The 15,530-nt window shown below is 46.3% G+C and overlaps 1 protein-coding gene across 8 annotated transcripts in view; it reads left to right on the top strand.

The window, feature by feature from the left end:
* Window positions 1-9,787, top strand: part of NRF1 (nuclear respiratory factor 1) — a 145,192-nt gene extending 135,405 nt beyond the window's left edge. For 7 of the 8 annotated variants that reach the window (XM_034964979.2, XM_055114860.1, XM_057302686.1 and 4 more), the window contains one exon: window positions 8,084-9,787. In XM_034964979.2, the coding sequence (XP_034820870.1) occupies window positions 8,084-8,247 (164 nt within the window). In that variant the 3' untranslated portion in view covers window positions 8,248-9,787. The remainder of the gene's footprint in view (window positions 1-8,083) is intronic. The other variant, XR_010112642.1, reaches the window with a different exon arrangement.
* Window positions 9,788-15,530: the final 5,743 nt, after the last annotated feature.

Consider the following 15,530-nt stretch of genomic DNA (forward strand, 5'->3'; position numbering starts at 1 on the left):
CTTCAGGCTGAAAGATTTAGTTACAGCAAACAACAATTCCCAAAGGTTTCCCAGACTGTGAGGGCAAATGAAAGGCCCATTCTTCCTCAGGTTGTCTGTCCTGCTCTATCTTGTCGTGGGGTGAGGGGAGGAGGGCCAGCTATGGTGCTGGATAACTTCAACAGCCCTGCAGCCCTGTGCTCTGCCTGGCTCAAGTCTGTTAGTTTCTGGAGGACTTCAGAAATGTATCAGGGTGATGACATCACATCATACTGCCCTGATTGTATTTTTCACATTCTTAATATTGAGGAGTGGTTCTGCCTGGTTGCTTATTGACCAGTGCACTCGATTAGCAACCACTTCATCTACGTCATGTGCAGTGCCAGTTCTGACCACCACTGTGTTTCAGAAGGGAAGCTGCCTGCCAGTCCATCTGCCCTGATTTCATGGCTGTTATCTTTAATCTCTACATCTTTGAAGGCCTTTGGTGAATGATGTGCTTCCTGGCAGGAGAAAATCACTGCTGAAAGGAGATCTGTGTTGTCTCTGCCTTTCTTTCTGTTTCCCGAGAGCTTTAGTCTAACATCTGTGACCCCAGCCAGACTCCATCAAACTTCTTACTCAAAGTCATCTTTGAAAAGCAGTGGCATTTATTATATACCTACTATGTGCCAAGCACTGTAGTAGATTTTAATGTGTCATCCCATCTATCTAGTTTAGCAGCCCTGTGAGATGAGTGATCACCATTTTACATATGAGGAAACAGGCTCACAAGCCATTAAACAGCAGAACCAAGATTCACATGTAGGTCTTTCTGACTGGGAAGCCTTTAATGGAAATAAACAGCCTACTTTTTCTCACATAAAATGCACCTGATCTACAGCACCATGAGAATGGTTGTGGAGAAAATTCGACTTCATTCTGAATCAGAGTAAAAGGTGTTAAGGCTGTTCGGTCTGTGGAGGGCAAGACTAAAGGGAGTACCATCAAGTTTCTGAAATTCATGAAGAGTATGATCAATGATACATTTTCATATCATATTCAATTATTGAGCACCTACTGTGTTCAAGTTGCTCAACATTAAAAGACAGTCCTCGGCCGGGCGCGGTGGCTCATGCCTATAATCCTAGCACTTTGGGAGGCCGAGGCAGGTGAATCACGAGGTCAGGAGTTCAAGACCAGCCTGACTAACATGGTGAAACCCCACCTCTACTAAAAATTCAAAAATTAGCCGGGCATGGTGGTGCGCGCCTGTAATCCCAGCTACTCAGGAGGCTGAGGCAGGAGAATCACTTGAACCTGGGAGGCAGAGGTTGCAGTGAGCCGAGATCAGGCCACTGCACTCCAGCCTGAGCAACAAAGCAAGACTCTGTCTCAAAAAAAAAAAAAAAAAAAGTCTTGCCAACAATGCAAGCATGCAGATTTATAGACAGAAAAGCAGCAACTCCTTGGGAACAGGTCAGCACATACCTGGGGCCAAATGAATGGTGGCGGCAATAAAGTCACAGGAGGGAGAAACCAGGTGGGCTGTCCCCTCAGAGGCAACCCCATGAACCATGTGGAAACTGCCAGAAGAACTGGCCTGAGACTGGCAGGGCCTAATTCCAGACAGAGAGACCTGCCTGAGGAAGTTCACATGGCATCCAAGGGACACATGTGATTGTAATGAGGGGATAGTGTAGGGTGTTAGCAGGAAAGGCTACATAAACTCCTTCAACTATTAGCTATTTAGACTTTATTTTCCTGATAGGAGAAAGCAAAGTAATGTTTTTGATGGGATGGGATGGCTTTTGCCAAACAATATTTTAAGATGTTAACCATGATAAACATACTTATTCATCCAATAATGCTGAATACTGAAAGAAGTTAGCCTTGGGAAAAATAAATTCCCTCAAAATAAATAAATAAATTCCATTTCCACGGATACATGCACATATGTTTATGTGTGTAAATTTCATTACACAATAGGCAAGTGATGAAACTCATTGCCCCAGGAGAGATCTGGAATAGAGTAGATTGGCTCATGAATGATAAATCCAGAGTGTGCAAGACTGTGACCCTAACCTTTAAAGCAACTCTCATTGGCGCCCGTGGTCTACCACAGTGCTCCCCTGGTGCCACCATCAGAGACAGACCACTGTAAAACCTCATGGCCCCTTGTTTTGCAGCGTGCAAGGCCAGGCTTATGAATAGATATCATCATCTGCCACCCATGTAATGTGATCTGAGAGGCATCACTTTGTACGGAAGTTTTAAAAGATCCCTCTGGCAGGCGCTAAAGTAGGGTGATTACAAAGGAAGGCAAGAGATGGTAGTGTCTGTCCAGGGAGGCAGGGGGAAAAGTGTTGAATTTGGGTTCTGTATTTGAAGGGAGAGAATCAGCTGGTGCATTGGATGTGTGAAGTAAAGGATGACTTCAGAGCTTTTGGCCTGAGCAACTAGAAGAATGTTACTTGCCATTTATTTGGGAAGAGAGGAGACTTGGGAAAAGCATGTTTCACCATTTTGGCTCAAGAATGATACACATAAAAAAAAAAAAAAATAGAGCCATGTCAGGCCTCATTGTCCTTGACAGGGAAACATGGTCCTGCAGCCAGTTCTTCCAGAGATTTGGGTCCAACTGCTGCTTGACAAGGAAATCTTTATGTTGGCACCTGAAGTTTCTGAGTCACCTTTGACTTTTTTTCCATTTTGACCAATTCTATAAACCTTACCATGAAGCTTGAGAAGAAAAGCAGCAGGGGGCCCAAAGAGGACAGTCCTCTCCCTTCTGGATCCTTCCTGGCCCTGGTGTTAAGTGTTTAGGGACATTCTAATATATGGAAAGACTCCCAAATCAAAGGCCTGGGCCCCTGACTTTACCATCAACTCAGTCATTTGGGGAACAAAATCAGTCCTCCTTTGATCTGTGTTGAGGTTTTTTTTTAAATAAAATTTTTATGTTTACTTTTGAGTTCAAATAAAAAGACGGGTTGTATTTACTAAACTGAGTTAACTCTAAGGTTGTGTGTAGCTCTGAAATACTAAAGTCTTCAGGACATTAGAAGTATGTGCCTTTATGATGAGCCCGTGGTTCTGGCTCTGACTCGTGAAAGGGAAGGAGCCCTGCCCTGTGGACTTCTCTAGGGTCTCAGCAGAAGTCAAGTGACATGCAGCGGGGGTGAGAGGGCTCGGAAAGGGGCTGTACTGAGGCCAAGGGTCTCATTACCAGGACTCTACAAGGGCCCTGTAAGAAAAAGGAGCACTTCCACCCCTTAAAGTAGAACACGAAGGGCTTCCTGTTGCTTAATCAATCGAAATGACCCAGAATACAAGCTTGGATTAACATGCGCCTCTAGATTAGGGCTAATCAGGGGCAGGCTGAGCAGATGCAGGGACAGTCCCAGCCTGATTACTGTACCTCAGCATTTAATCATCTCTCTTCCAAGGGCAGCCGCCCGACTTAGTGCACGCTGGGTTTCCAGGCCTCCAGCCCCTCCCCCTTTCCCTCGCCAGGGACATGAAGGCTGTTAGGTCAGAGACACTGAGGCGATTTAATCTAATCCCATGTCAAAATGGCTGTGTGTGAGAGAGAGAGAGGTCTTAAAATCCCTACAGTGGGATGGTCATGCATTTATTTAAGGTGGCAGTAGACAGAAACTCTATGTAGAAAACAGCGGAATTGGGGTTCCAAGGCATGCGAGGTTATGAAATGACTCCCATCATGGCCTCCCTCTCCTGTGCTTCTAAGGTGTATGGCTGTCCTCACCAGTTACTCATCCCTGGGAGCTTTGGGTGGGGACCATTTCCTCACCCAGGTGTGGCCAAATATGCTTCTTCCCTGTCTGGGGTGGAGTACAGAAGATGGAATCTTTCAAAAACAGCTTTATTTGGGTGAGTCTTGAATATAGTATTTTTTAAGCTGCTTTTTTTCTGGGCTGGAAGCTCTTGTTCCAGAACAGCCTCATCACCCTAAGGCTCACCCACCTTAATCACGCAGTCCCTAGAAGGGACACAAGTTAAATCTTAGTAAGCAGGTTTCATTCATGGTAGTAGAAAACATTCCAGCACCTGCTGACTGCTGGCCACTCAAAGATGGAGACTTAATTCCTCCCTTAAGGAATCTACGGTCTCCTTGGGGACAAGACATACGAGCAGTGAGGATGAATGAGGCCGCTGTCTCCAAGGAGCCTGTACAGGGAGCAGAGGAGGAGCATCGGAGAAGAGGACCCAAGATGGGGAGGAGAGAGGCTGGGGAGGAGCCCCTTCCAGGCAGAAGGCATGGAGGTGTGTGCTTGGAGAACCTCAGTCAAGTAGTTCATCTGGCTGGCGTGTGAAGTGAGTGGGGATTAGTGGATCACCAGGCTTAACTGAACAACAGTGGCCGACGTGAAGAGTTTAAATACCTGCAAAGGGGTTTGGACTTTATATCCCGTGGGCCACTAGAAACCACTGAAGAACTGTGAAGGAGAACAGCAAGATCAGGTCAGATGTTCAGAAGATCATTCTGATGATGGCAATATCAGCCAATAGACAGATTTTTGCATTAGAACCTTGCTTCATTTATTCTGGGGAAAATCTTCCGTGATACTATGAAAACTATTTTAACAATTGGGCATGGGCCCACATCATAGGAAACCCAAACACATCACAGCCAGGGTGAAAGAAATTTAACTTTGACAATTCTTTTAGTTTCTATTCACACCAGCCCTAACCCAGATGGTTGCTCACAGTTAGAAAAGATCTCCCTGCACACTGTAGTCACTGTATTTGTACAGCAAGGGACTTGTTCCCCAAGCCTGGAGCTTTTGGAACTGAATGGAGCCCAGAGGCAAGAGCAGTGAAATGAGGCTGACCTTTGCTTCTGGTTTTGCTTGCTACTTGCCAGTATGTGGGTTCCCTGGAGGAACACACAGGTGTCTTGGCTTTGCCACTGGGCATTTTGGGTGATTTTGTTAACTTTGCCTGTTTTGACCAGAAGAGAGCCTGATCGTGATAGGAGGAGGCGGGGGACTGACGGGGTTATACAATCTTCACATATATATACACTCAGGCCCATGCCTTGAGTCTAGAGGCTGGGGAGAGGGCCCAGCTGCACGTTGGTTGAGGCCAGCAGTACATGGCCCTTGAGGCTATGCTGATAGCAACTTGTGGCACACTTTGTACTTCATACTGTGAGGAACATGAAATAAGCCAGAGCCAGGCCTGATCTTGAAAGAACCCTCTGTCAAGTGGGAAGGCCTGTTGCAGACATGCATCAACTGGCCCAGCTGGCTTATCCATGGCTGTCCCTGGGCCTCCTGTGAATCCAGAGGAGGCTGCTCCAGCATTGATAAGGCTGGGATGGGGCAGGTTCCACAAGGAGGGAAAGCTCACCCCAGTGTAAAAGGAAGGAGTGGGGGATAAGTCTATCTCATGAATAACCTGAGCAAAGGCCCAAAAGAGTGTCGCTGATAGATTGGGGGAACTGAGAGTAGTCTGGGGGTGGGGGGCACCTAGAGCACAGGGCACCTGTGAGAGAGTGAGGGAGATGAGACTGGAAAGATGGACCAGGGCAAACCATGAAAGGCCTTGAAGACCATGCTAAATCATTTGAACTTTGTTATAAGCTTTGGAAACCTTTTAAAAACCGTGGAATTTAAATGTTTGAGATGAGGGGAGTAACATTATGGAAAGATATTTTGGCTGGGTGTGGTAGCTCATGCCTGTAATCCTAGCACTTTGGAAAGCCGAGGCAGGAGGATCACTTGAGCTCAGGAGTTCAAGACCAACCTGGGCAACATAGTGAGACCTTGTCACTATTTAAAAAAATAAATAATAATAATAAAGAAAGATAATTTGAGTGACTGGGAAGGGGTGAACTGAAAGAGAGATTAATTAAAGACAGTTAAGAGCAATTTGCAAAGGTTTAGTTGAAAGAAATTGAAGCCCACAGTTTTGTAGGCCAAGGCCTGGCCCTTCTGCGTGCTTCCCCCATGCCCACGTGCACTTGGAGGCTGGCCTCTCTCCTCCTCCTTTCAGGCCTGCATTGCAAGTGTGGGGGCGACTGGCCATGTCTTCCATTTGGGTGAGGGCACACCAGAGGAGCCAGGGTTTCTAGTGATGCGTCACCATAACAGCAAGTCTCATTTCATGAAGTCTCACTGCATCATCAAATGCTTACCCCTTATCCCTAAACTGGCAAAACTTACTCTTAGAAAAAAGTTACATACAATTTAACATTGGAAAAGAAAATCTTATATTTGATTTTTTTGCATTAGAAAATATTTTGACAACCCTTTTTAAAATAATTTTTATCTTCATCAAAGTAGCCTATGGTTTAAATGTCAAAAAGAACTAAAAGGGGCCTCTCTGGGTCAGTTTCTTAATACAGTGGGTGAACCTCAGAGGCCCAGTCAGCAAAGGTCTTTGGGTCTGGATGTTGGGGTTGGTCTAATCAATTAAATTCAAACTTTCCACTCATTCTCAGTTTTAGCCTCATCCCTCTTTCTGCCGTAGCTAGGCCTCTATGTGCTGAGCCCTGTGTAAGCATAGGAGTTGCCCCTTCCACTTCTCTGTTCAATCAGAACCATTTCACGTTTGCTTTGCATCTTCCCAAAAAATGTTGACATCCCTCGGTTATATCCTTTTTTCCTCATTCACTGTAATTCTAGTTTCAGAAGGAAGAGAGATTGATGTATATGTTAGTTACTGCCTTACTGGGAATCCTTTTTTTTAATGTATTATCAGCTTTCCCTTTTTAGGCAGGACTACCTTTATGGAGGTTATGTGCTTCTTCCTTTAAGCCATCCTTTCTACTCTGAAATAATAGTGATATTAGGGAGTAGCTGGGGTCTTTTTTTTTAAGTTGACCCCAAAATGTGTTTTTACATTTTACTGGTGTGTGAAATCTAGAAATCAGGAAACAAGTGACCTAGGCTTTAAAAATAAATAAATAAATAAAATAAGCTTGACTATGAAGGAAGGCACATAGACGGAGCAGTGGCCAGAAGACAGGATAGGAGAGGGACAAGATTTTTCTTTTCAAGCTGAGAGAGACTTAAGCATAGGCAGAAAGAGGGTTGAAGAAGGCAGTGTAGCCAAATATCAAAGAAAAATAATGGTGGCCTGTTCTGAGAGGGAGAAGACAGGCCGGGGACACTCACACCTGACGGGCCTGTGCTTCCTAGATGCGGAGGCAGGCAGGGCCCTCTCACGGCAAGCTGGGAAGGCCCTACCCTAAGGCATGTTTCCACAATTTCTCTAAACTTTTCTTTCCTGATAGTCTGTTTTAAAAAAATCAAAATGGCCAGGGTTGGTGGTTCACGCCTGTAATCCCAGCTATTCAGGAGGCCAAGGTGGGAGGATCACTTGAGGCCACGAGTTCAAGACCAGCCTGGGCAACACAGCAAGACTCCATCTCAAAAAAAAAAAAAAATTATATTAGCCAGGCATGGTGGCACACGCCTGTGGTTCCAGCTACTCAGGAGACCGAGGTGAGAGGATCACTTGAATCCAGGAGTTCAAGGCTGCAGTGAGCTGTGGTCACGCCACTGCACTCCAGCCTAGGCTACAGAGCCAGACCCTGTCTCTTAAAAAAAAAAAAGAAAAAAAAGGTAAAATGGAAAAAAAGTTGATTTCCTAGAAGTAGAGAGTAGAATAATAGTTACCAGAGTCTGGGGAAGGGTTGGGGAGGGGGGCAGGAGAGGTTGGCCAGCAGGTGCAAAGGAAGAATAAGTTCTGGTGTTCAGTTACACAGTAGGGTGACTGTAGCGAATAACAATGTAGTCTGTTTCAAGATAGCTAGATTTTGAATGTTGTCACCACAATGAATGATAAATCTTTAAAGAGATTAATATGGTAATTTTCTTGATTTGATCATTCTACAGTGTATACATGCATTGAAATATCACATTGTACCCCGTAAACATGAAGTTACTATATATCAATTATAAATCTTAAAAATTAATGAAAAAAATTTTAATGGGGTGGGAAAGAGATGTCCTTGTGCCTGGGCCATGGGTATGTGATTACCTGAGGCTGGTGACCACGATATCTCAAAGGCAAGACCTGGGTGCCCCCATCCAGCCAGCATCTGGGAACTTGAGCCTGAGCCCCACCAACGGTCTTCTCTTTGTCTCTCCAGGCCTGGTCCAGATCCCTGTGAGCATGTACCAGACTGTGGTGACCAGCCTCGCCCAGGGCAACGGACCAGTGCAGGTGGCCATGGCCCCTGTGACCACCAGGATATCAGACAGCGCAGTCACCATGGACGGCCAAGCTGTGGAGGTGGTGACATTGGAACAGTGACATACAGCCATATTATGGCATTGTTTTCTAGTCTACTTCAAAATTTTTTACACGTTTGCAGAGGTGCAATCAAATGGAATTAAGTCTCTCGACTTTGGAAGAAAAGTTTTGTTAACCTTTTTTTTTTTAAAAGGAAGAAAGACAGCAGATTTTGGAATTGCATTTTTTAAAGCACCACTCTTGATTTTCTGGGATTGGTGAAGAAACTGCATTGTCAATTTCACTGTCCCAAAAAAGCCAAATTGTGGCAGGACTTCTTTCTGCGGAAATGTGTGTGTATACTTATGTGTGTGTATGTGTGAGTGTGAATATATGTATATGTGTACATATGGACATACACATTTACATATATATAAAGTATATATATACATATATATATATGTATGAAACCCGCATGGAATTATCTGTATGAAATCAAGGTGAGCTGTGGAAACAATAATTCACCCAGTTTAGTGGGTGGTAGGGTACGTGGCCAGACACAGTCACCCAGTTTTTGTTCATACCAGGGTCATGCGTTGAGCTACTGACAAACTCAGGCGGAGGTGACCATGCCCTTCACCAAAGCTGCCTCCCAGTGGCCACACAGAACTCTCCCTGCTGGACTCACCTGAGGAAAGAGGCTCCAGCATGGGGTGGGTCAGAGATGTGCTTGCAAGGTCCAGGGACTGCGTGGTCTGCCAGCTGAGATGCTCCTCGGGCTGGCCCAGGTGCTGACCTTGCCACAGGCAGATGAATGTCTTGAAAGCTCCCGGGCCTCAGCCTCCCATCTCCTCTCCTTCCCAGGAATCCTTGATCTCATGACTATTAAAATGTTGCTCTGGTTTTAAGGTCAGTCCTGAATTGCTCGTATATATGAACTGAAGGTAACCGAAGTATTAGGGGTTTGAGGAGTGCGTGCGTGTAAGTGTGCTTGTGTGTGTGCGTGCATGGTGGGGGAGAGGATGGGAAGGGGGCGGGGGCGGTGGAAGGGAAAGGAAGGAAAGAAAAATCGTCCTAGACCAGGATACACCCGTGGGAGCAATTTTCTCTGCTGTCTGTAGCTTCAGAGGAGGCGCTGGAATGAACAAGAAGGGACATCTGGTCTGTGGCCACAGCACCCTGAACGCCCCTGATCTTGTGTGATCTTGGAAGCTAAGCTTGGTTGGGCCCGGTCAGTACGCGGAAGGGAAGAAGGGACACCTGGCCATAGAAAACAGCTGAGGGTGTTTGCTGTGTTCCTGGATCAGGCCCTGCTTCAGAAGGGACTCCTGGAGGCCCACGTTCCTTGACGCAGCCTCGTGGCCCAGGCCGGGAGCAGCTTGCCTCCTCAGAGGTGTTGACTATCTGAGTGTTCTTGGTAACCGTTAACTCTGTCTTTCTCAGCTGCAAGCCCTGAGTCTCCAGTAGCTGAATTCACCTGACTTTTCAACAGGCCAAATCTCTGAACCTTGAGTACAGGGACAGCTCCTCCTCCCTCCTCCCAGCTCTCCCCATGTGTGTGATAGTGTATTTAATGTGTTTTTTTAATGCGACATTAAAAGATTCTCCACGTCTTGCTCAACCTTTGAGAGAAGTTTCAGATTCTTGTATTTGCTTGTTTTATATAAAACTATCTAATGTTCTTTATATGTTCTTTTCTGTACGTAATGGGGGGAGGGGAGGGAAATTTACATATAAATAGTCCTAGTTCTACAATTTGTTATTTTTTTAATTATTATTTTTTATCGTCATTGTGAAGTTGTCCAGGGACTTTAAAGTCCATGTTCCTTTGTGGTGAAATAACCTCCAAATAGTTTGAGAAGTTGCCAAGACGAAGAAAAAAGCAAAACCCCAGTAGCAGAGCATGGATTCTGTGTTGTTTCCCATTCTGTCTTTGACTGCCTCATTCAATAAATAGTTAAAAATGTGGCAACAGGAAGTGGAATTGTTCATCTCTATAGGAGCTCTTGGCTTCTTAGGCAAAAGGAACTCTATCTTGGGGCAGCTCGTTCTGCGTTTAAAATGCAGTCCTACTCGAGATCAGCGGTCTCCGACCTGTGCCACTCTGACGCTGGGGACCTCCGTAAAGAAGACACTGAAGATTGCCCAGAGCCCCCTGCGAGCCCCATCACCAGACCTGCTCCATTTCATACATTTCATATATAACTTGTTTTGTTATACTGACGTTCTGGGGAAAAAAATCGTATTTAAAATCCTAGGCCGGGCACAGTGGCTCACGCCTGTAATCCCAGCACTTTGGGAGGCCAAGGTGAGTGGATCACTTGAGGCCAGGAGTTCCAGACCAGCCTGGCCAACATGGTGAAACCTTGTCTCTACTAAAAATAGAAAAATTAGCTGGGCATGGTGGCGGGCGCCTGTAATCCCAGCTACTCAAGAGGCTGAGGCAGGAGAATCGCTTGAACCCAGGAGGCGGAAGTTGCAGTGAGCCGAGATCACACCACTGCACTCCAACCTGGGCAACAGAGCGAGACTCCATCTCAAAAAAAAATAAAAATAAAAAATGAGGGTAAGTGATGGTGCCTCTCCATCTTGGGAATTACTATTAAAGTGAATTGTCTTTCTTTCTCCAAGCAGAAGCCTCAAGCCATGACTTGTTCCCCTGCATCCTCACTCCCTGGTTTCTCACACAGCTTACTCTCTTAACATGGCATATGCCATCGCTCCAGCTGTTCCTCCTGCCCCATCCTTAGGCCCTTCATAGACCCCAGTAGCCTGCACCTCCATGCTTGTGCATGCCCTGGCCTCAGCCTGGAATGACCTGCTGCCACCCCCACCACCCCTTTCTTTATATTGGTGGGTGTCTTGGCCACTTTCCTGGTGACCATGATTAGAATGCTTGGATGGGAAGGCCAAGAAGCCTTTTCCTTGATGCCTGATGGTGGTTCAGTGAAGCCAAGTGCCTACCTTTCCCCCTTCTTGCACAAATGGCATACCCTCGCCTATTTTTCACCAGAGACTGGACTAGAAAAAGGATTGAGTGCAGCCAAATCAACCACACATCCGTGCTATTGACTACCATGAAATAGCTGGGTTGTTTAGAATACCTGCTGACCAAGGGTCTCTCCAGAGGCGTCTTCTAGCTGCTGTTTGCCTGGCAAGCCTCAGATGCTGCCTTTGCCACAGGCATGTATTGACAACTGGTTTTGGTGGGGCCGATGGAGACCTCTTCCATTCCTGCCTAAGTTAGCAACAGGAGCTGCTAACTCCGCTGTCTATAGAGACCAGGGAGGTCAAATCAATGAAGGAAGCTGAGGCAATTCCCATGTGAGAGGAGGGAGTGATGGGGACAGGCAGAGTGGACAGCATCCATCTAAACGGGGCAGCCTGTCCTAGGTGCTGATTGTCACCATGCAGGAAGATGGACCCTAATGCCCCAACTTCAAAATTGTCCAGAGAATCTGGGGAATCCAGATTTTTGTACGAGATGTGATTGCAACAAATAAAAAATTTACATACTCTGCAAGCAAAATAAAACCCATCTGTAGACCAGACCTGACCTGACGGTCAGTTGCACTTAACTACGTGAATGCCTGTCATGTGCCAGGTGAATGAAGCATGGTAGTTGCCTGTGAGAAACAAGGAGTGAGGAGGAGACCTTTACATAAACCAACCGCTGCAGTCCAAGGTGATGAGGCACCATCTGGACAGAGCACTAGTGCAGAATGAGCTGTTTAGCGTGTTTGAGCCCTCAAAGGTCCTCTGTTATGTAGTTTATCATCTAGGCTCCACACAAGGATCTGGTGCTCACAGAAACCAGGAGACTGGTCTAAAAGTTACTGGCTTTAAGTCTTGCATTGAGAAGGCCCACTGGTGATACAGGTGACTACTGGCATTATCCAAACTTGAACAAATTAGCTGAGGAGAACCAGAAGGGCAGAGCAGAGGAGGGGTTCCTTGCCCTGGGCCTCACTCACGCTCAAGGAACGCTCTCTCCCCCTCTCAGTAATGCCTCTGAAGCTTGAGCTCTGGGCATGGCAGAGTCGTACCTGGTGTTTCCTTTTGGTGTCAGCACCAGAGGCTCCTGGTGTTTCCTTTTGGTGTCAGCACCAAAACTCATCAGGGAGGAAACTGGAGCTTAATTATTTGGAGCAGAAGCTACGTGGCGTGAGGGAGTAGAGTCCGTGTTTTCCCGCTCACTCCACCTCAGCAGGCTGGTGGCACCTAGGTCATCACAACTGGGGCTTCAGATGCCCCATCCCTGCACTCCCACCCGGCCTCTGCTGTTTACTCCAGGAGGCAGCTCTTGGAGATCACTCAGGATGCTGGCGGCAGCATGGAGGAAGAGGTACAATAGAGAGGGGAGGCAGGGCTCCGGGACTGGGCTCAGACTGAAATCGCTGAAGAGCGTGGGTTTCCTCTTAGTCCCCAAGCCCCTCTGAATATGAATTTCTCCATCCTGAAAACCACTGGGCTGCTACCAAACATTTGTTGAGTATTGGAGGCCCGGAATATACAGTGAGGAAAGGAGGAAGAAGGGATAACAGTCATCTGCAGAGGGGAACCAAGGTGCCCTGAGAACCTAGAGCCTCCTTAGGAGGCAGGAATAGGCCTGGGTCCTGAGCCCTCTCCAGGGCTCAAGCTTTGCTAGCTTGCTTACGAGAACTATGGTTTGTCTACACAGAGTGTATGGTAGCAATGATAACAGTGAACACTTAGCCCTTACAATATGCCTTGTACTGTATTAAAAGATTTACCTATATATTAACTTATTTAACCTTTACAAAATACTATTATCCCCGTTTTATAGATGAGCAAACTGAAATACAGAGAGGTTAAGTTAAACAACTGAGCCAAGTTCATACTGCTGGTAAGAGGCAGAGCTAAGGTACAAACCTGGGCGGGCAGGCTGGCTGGTCCCAGAATCTGTGCCTAGAAAAACATGACTTGAGCCTCATCACTCTGTCACCCAGGCTGGAGTGCAGTGGCGTGATCTCGGCTCACTGCAATCTCCACCTCCTGAGTTCAAGCAATTCTCCTGCCTCAGCCTCCCTAGTAGCTGGGATTACAGGCGCCCACCACACCCAGCTAATTTTTTTGTATTTTTAGTAGAGATGGGGTTTCACCCTGTTGGCCAAGCTGGTCTTGAACTCCTGACCTCAAGTGATCCACCTGCCTCAGCCTCTCTTAAGTGCTGGGATTACAGGTGTGAGCCACTGCGCCAGGCCCCGGTGATACACTTTTCTTGTGGCCTGGAATGGATGAAAGTGGAGGGTATAAGAGCATTCAGTTGGGGCTGGGCGCAGTGGCTCACGCCTGTAATCCCAGCACTTTGGGAGGCCGAGGCGGGCGGATCACGAGGTCAGGAGATCGAGACCATCCTGGCTAACACGGTGAAACCCCGTCTCTGCTAAAAACACAAAAAATTAGCCGGGCGTGGTGGCGGGAGCCTGTAGTCCCAGCTACTCGGGAGGCTGAGGCGGGAGAATGGCGTGAACCTGGGAGGTGGAGCTTGCAGTGAGCTGAGATCGTACCACTGCACTCCAGCCTGGGCGACAGAGTGAGACTCCATCTCAAAAAAAAAAAAAAAAAAGCATTCAGTTATTTTTTAAGTAGCTTAATTAATTTTTGGGAGGTTCTCCCCAAATTTTATGCACTTGGCAAATAAAATTTTTAGTGAAATTTAAGTTTACTGGGTCTCAACTGAAACTTCTGAATTTATCTACCCTTTAAGAAACTTAATACACTTTAGGAGGCCAAGGCAGGTGTATTGCTTGAACCCAGAAGTTTGAGATCAGCCTGGGCAACATGGTGAAACCCCATCTCTACAAAAAATATAAAAATCAGCCTGGTGTGGTGGTCCATGCCTATAGTCTCAGCTACTCAGGAGGCTGAGGTGGGAGGTTCGCTGGGGCCCAAGAGGTTGAGACTGCCATGATCATGCCACTGCACTCCAGCCTGGGTGACAGGGCAAGACTCTATCCAAAAAATAATAAGTTACAGCTATCAATTACTAAATGGCTACTAGCATTTTACTGTGTAAAACACCTTACACCCTTATTTCTAATCCTCTTCACAATCCGGTAAGAAGAGACTCCATTTTATGGGGGTGGAAACTGAGACTTGGCATCTTCCCCAAGAACTAAAAACTGGAGGGCTGAAATAAGGCCTGATGTGTCTGTCTGTTACAGCTCTGCTCTCTATGCCAACCACTCAGAGGACAAAACTGCACATCAGGATTATAAAGTAACCTCCACATGTGTCCTGAGCTTGATAGACCTGGAACAGCCTCCCGTGGCTGGACCTTTTTACCGCTCCCCACCTCCCCCACACACACGCGTGCCCTTACATGCAGCAGGGCCTCAATACATCTCATAGGATGAGTGAACCTAGTTTTCCAGTGGTAGTTTAATCAGAAAATTCAGAGAACCCAAAACACCTATTCCCACACATTTTCATTACTCAAAAAAGTCTGGCCAGCATGGTGGCTCATGCCTGTTATCCCAGGACTTTGGGAGACCAGGACAGGAGGATAGCTTTAGGGCCAGGAGTTTGAGACCAGCCTGGGTGACAGAGCAACACCAATCTCTACAAAAAAAAAAAAATATATATATATATATATATATATTTCTGCAAAAATCCAATGTTAAATAATTTTATTTATTAAATAAAAATAACATTGATTGTATTCTTAAGAAAAACCTGGCTATGTGATATCCTGGCAGGGGTGACGGATAGTGAAATGTTGATGCTGAACACATTCTTGGTCACTAACAGTTGCACTGTGTTGGTCTTCTTTAAAAACCCCAGGGCCCAGTGAGACTGGGGGAACTCAAAAACCCCTGGGTGGTCAGGAAACGAAGCCAAAGCTTGGCCCTCCCATAGTGGACTTTAATCTGCGAGGGAAGTTAGCCACCACTCCTCATTTGGGCTATGAAAGTTGAAGCCCCGGGTCACATGGCTGGCTCATCCCCCAAATCACTCTGCTCCCTTTCCTACTCAGCTCCTCCTGCCCGGGTTACCATCCAGATTCTCAAAATCTGAAATTTTTAATTTAGAAGTTAGATATTTCCTTTACCAGAGCTATTTTTATAGAAAGCAAGAGCAACGTTTACACCAAATAAATTAATGTGTAATTCTGGAATTTACCAAAATGGTTGCAGAAAACAACCATGAAGATAGATTTTTTTTTTTTTTTTTAAAGAGAATAATGTTTTTTAAGTTAGCCAAAGTTCGGGGTAACTCATCACATAATAGGATTCTCTAACCTGGGCCTCTGGGTACTCATCTGTCCAAAACAGCGGTCAAACGACAAGGACGATGAAGACTTCGTGGGCCCTGCTGAGGTCCTTGGGAGCAGGGCATTC

The sequence above is a fragment of the Pan paniscus genome, chromosome 6 (assembly GCF_029289425.2).
Source record: "Pan paniscus chromosome 6, NHGRI_mPanPan1-v2.0_pri, whole genome shotgun sequence".
NCBI classification, from domain to species: Eukaryota; Metazoa; Chordata; class Mammalia; order Primates; family Hominidae; genus Pan; species Pan paniscus.